Here is a 4,369-nt window from a genome sequence, read left to right as displayed (position 1 = left end):
GTGTGTGTGTGTGTGTCTGTCCTCAGTGTTTGTGCGCTTTAACCTGGGCCCTGGCGTCCCGGTGGAGTTGCAGGAGGAGGCGAGCGTGGCTCAGCTGAAGGAGGTGGTGGGGAGTCAGCAGGGGGTGCGGCCGGAGCGCCTCAGGGTGCTGTTTGCAGGCCGGGAGCTGCAGAGCACCGCCACACTGCAGGTACGCTAGAGGTCAGGGGTCACTGCGGGGTCGAGGCATCTGCAGGAGGAAGTGATCACTCAGAGGGGTCTACATGCCAGTGATCTCCTCCTCTTCCTCGACTTTCAGTAAAATTCCGGTTAAACTATCTAGTTTTCTCAAACAGGTCCTCTCCTTCTCCTCGTCTCACATGTGGACACTTTGGAACAATAGACTGATAACCGCTAGAAAGCCATTATTTACCAGAAACTGGTTTGAGAGCGGCATCTTGTTTGTAACTGACTTGTTGGACTCTAATGGTGCTTTACTGGATTATGTATCTTTTCTGAAGAGACACAATTTAGACTGCCCACTAAAAGATACCAGAAAGGTTTGTCATGCTATCCCATTAGCTCAGCTATTATGCAACACATTGTTACATTCTAACATCAAACCAGCGCTGCCAAGCTTCAAAATTGGAAACTTTAATTTAAATGATAGTACAATAAGTTTATTAGAGTGAACTTCAAATCGATTCTTTTCCATGAGTTTGACTCGGGTAGACGTGTGCAGGCCTTTCACGGGGATCAGTCACTCGTGGAAAAGGTGTTTTCTGAATTTGTTAAGTAGCCTGTTCCTCCAAAAGTTAAAGAAACCCATTTTAAGGTCATTAATAATAAATACCCCGTATCTGAATTTCTAAAAAGGAGGTTTACATTTGGACCCGTGTTCTTTTAGTGATTCAGCCTGTGAAACATTACACCATCTGTTTTTCTCATGTCCTGTATCAGCTGGTTGTCACTCAAATCAGTGAAAATAACTCCTCCCAGACTGAGCTCCAACAGGGAGATCAGTTTGAGAACAGAAAAAAACACCTCTGCACATGAAAAAACACTTAATACACCAAAGAAACACATGACAAGCAACGGGGGGTGCAGCATCGGGAGGGAATAAGTGTCGAAGGCGTTTGGAAAGGGAAGGGAGATGAGTGTGTGCATATCAGTGTATATGTATGTGTGTGTGTGTCCAGAGTTCAGCTGGGACAGTGTCCTTCGCCCTGCCAGGCTAAGTAAACAGTCTTCCTGCCAACCCAGGTGGCCTTTATTCCTCTTTTAGGTTTTAGAGAACAGACTGTGAGAGAATGTTCCAGGGAAAGTAATACAAAAAACACGAGACTAGACAAGGACACAAGAGGCTAAGCAGGGAAGCTAAGGGAGAGGAGGAGGAGAGGAGAAAAGTGCGACCGCCTTCGTCAAGAGCAAGAGCAGAATATAGATGACCTTCTATGCAATAACAACTCCAGTACTGAAAAGAATGGTTCAGATCCCTCCAATCTAAATAATTTCAGGCCAATTTCAAATCTGCCTTTCTTAGCCAACGTTCTGGAAAAGATAGTGGCTGCACAGGTTCATCGTCATCTCACTGGAAATAACCTGTACGAACAGTTTCCCTCCGGCTTCCGATCATGTCACAGTACAGAAACATGTCTAGTAAAAATCACCAATGATCTTCTGCTTGCAGCTGACTCTGGACTCATCTCCATCCTCATTCTTCTTGAGCTTACAGCAGCTTTTGCCACAATCTCCCACCACATCCTTCTTCACAGATTAGCATCTATTGGCATCAGTGGTACAGCACTCGCCTGGTTTACTCTGGCTGCTCACAGTTTGTTCAATTACTCTCTCACAGATCAGTATCTACTCCAGTTAATTCTGGTGTACCCCAAGGCTCTGTCCTGGGTCCTTTACTTTTTATCATCTATCTCCTACCCCTAGGTAATATTATCAGGAAGCCTAACTTCCAGTTTCACTGCTGCGCAGATGACACCCAGCTCCAAACCCACAGCTACTCTCCCACCCACATCCATTTCTGACTGTTTAAGTGAAATCAAGGTCTGGTTTACTCACAACTTTCTTAAATTTAATAAAACAGAATTCATTTTAATAGGCACCAAATCAAAACTGACCAAAGTCCCAACCAGTCTTTCGTTATCCATCGATGACTGTTGTCACACCCTCCCCTCAGGTTAAGAGTCTTGGTGTCATCATCGACAGCGCTCTGTCCTTCGCAGCACATATAAATTATATTTTCATCTCTGTAATATTAACCGCCTTCGTCCTTCACTCACTTCAAACAGTACCGCCATACTTGTCGATGCTCTTGTCACATCTCGTTTAGCTTACTGTGAATCCCTTTCTTTGTGGTCTACCTCATAAATCTCTCCATAAATTGCAGTTAGTTCAAAATACAGCTGCTCGTATTATTTCCAGAATTAGATCCACTGAACATATAACAGCTGTTCTTAAACAGCTCCATTGGCTTCCAGTTCACCACCATGTCAATTTCAAGATCCTTCTTCTCACTTTCAAAGCGCTTCATAACCTCGCTCCTCCATATTTATCTGATCTTCATACGTACTCACTCCATCGTACACTCCGCTCTTCTTCCCTTCTGTCTGTTCCACCTGCTTGCCTGACTACCATTGGACTCAGAGCCTGTCACTAATGAGCCAAACGCTCTCACCACTTTTAAATCATGTCTCAAAACTCATCTATTCAGCATTGCATACAGCTGATCTGTCTTAGTCCATTTTTACCTTGCTCAGTTTTTATATTTGCTTTTATACTTTTATGACTGAATGACTGACTAAATTAGATTTTACCATGTTTAATATATTTTTTGCTGCTATTGCTCACGTGTTTTTGTAAGGTGACCTTGAGCGTCTGAAAGGCGCCTATAAATAAAATGTATTATTATTATTATTATTATTATTATTATTATATGGATCATTTACATCCATCTGTCTCTACTGTGATTAACAGTATCATCCGCTTAGGTAAATACCATCTACATTATAGCCAGTGGAGAAATACTACACCGTCCTCCACGTGGGTCATTATTCACGTCACTGAAGAAACTGAAATCCAGCAGATCTGTTAAAATCTATGATGACGTTTCTCATCTCTTACTGTTTTGATTTTTGCCTCCAGTCTTTTGTTGTTTTTGTTGTCTTTGAATATTGTTCTACAGTTTTATCCTCTACGACAGTTTGTATTTGCATTGTTTTAATTAGTAATAAAAAAAAAAAACTCCTCTTCCTCCTCCTGTCACTCAGGGCTGCGACCTCCCAGAGCAGAGCACCGTCCACGTCGTCCTCCCTCCTTCAGGCGCCTCCTTTCAGCGGCTCGTGCAGGAGCACCGAGCTGAGGACGGAGAGGAGGAGCAGGAGCAGGGCTCTTTGACCAGGCTGGACCTCAGCTCTTCTCGACTCCCTGCCAACAGTGAGGGAGGAGAGGGCAGAGCAGAGGGGGAGAGTCTGAAGGAGGTGCAGGCTGGAGCTCACAGCAGTGAGTATGTCATGGTTACAGGTGCCTCGATGCCCCGTCCCTTGCTGCTGCTGAAATTCCTGAAATGTAATGTTTTTTCTAATGAAACAAATAGCACACGGGACTCTCAGAAAGACTTATTTATTTATTTTATAACCGATTTTTATTCAATTTAAATTTTATTTTAACTGTTGCCTCAGCTGACAGTACATCCTGTTTGAGTCCCGAGTTTACGAGGGCACCTGAATGCATCACCTGTCTCTGATCAGTGATCCATCACACACCTGAGATGGAGGTGTGAGGGAGGAGTCTGATATATTTCTGATGAAAGAATTAAAAATGAGCTGAAACACGTTTTTATACATGAAACACATGAAGTGCTGTAATACTCCCTTCAGAGTAGTTTTACTCAGTACCTCGCTGGAGCTGTGAGTTCCAGTGCTTCTTGTTTCTTATGTACGATGATAAAGTAAAACGTTTGTATAGAAATGTCCTTGAGCACTTGAGCGCCACCTTCTGGTTGCAGTAGCACATTACATTCTTTCTGCTGCCTGGAAAAGACGAGTACCACCAAATACCCTGAAATTGTATTTATAACCCTAATCATGCTTGGCAGCACCTTACTACTCTGACTGTGTACTGTGTGTAAAGGTGTGCGTACCTGCAGTACCTTCTTCGTGTTCTGTAAGAGCTGCCGCTCCATCGAGCCAGGAAAACTGCGAGCGCGCTGCCGACGCTGCAAACAGACGGCGCTGACGCTCAGCAGGGTGAGAGACGTTTCTGCTTAAACACTTTTATTACAGTGCTTATACTGCAGTACTTGTACTACAGTGCTTATACTGCAGTACTTGTACTGCAGTGCTTGTACTGCAGTGCTTATACTGCAGTACTTGTA

The 4,369-nt window shown here is 43.8% G+C and overlaps 1 protein-coding gene across 1 annotated transcript in view; it reads left to right on the top strand.

Annotated features, from left to right (window-relative positions):
• The window catches only part of prkn (parkin RBR E3 ubiquitin protein ligase), a 44,700-nt gene that overhangs the window by 31,212 nt on the left and 9,119 nt on the right, over positions 1-4,369 (top strand). Inside the window, exons 3-5 of the mRNA XM_005754839.1 lie at positions 27-190; positions 3,264-3,495; positions 4,126-4,241. Coding sequence (XP_005754896.1) covers positions 27-190; positions 3,264-3,495; positions 4,126-4,241 — 512 coding nt within the window. The remainder of the gene's footprint in view (positions 1-26; positions 191-3,263; positions 3,496-4,125; positions 4,242-4,369) is intronic.

Source organism: Pundamilia nyererei, unplaced genomic scaffold (genome assembly GCF_000239375.1).
Source record: "Pundamilia nyererei isolate P.nyererei 1_Seehausen unplaced genomic scaffold, PunNye1.0 scaffold00681, whole genome shotgun sequence".
Lineage (NCBI taxonomy): Eukaryota > Metazoa > Chordata > Actinopteri > Cichliformes > Cichlidae > Pundamilia > Pundamilia nyererei.
Note: the sequence above shows the minus strand (reverse complement) of the source record. Positions and strands in the feature narration are given on the sequence as shown.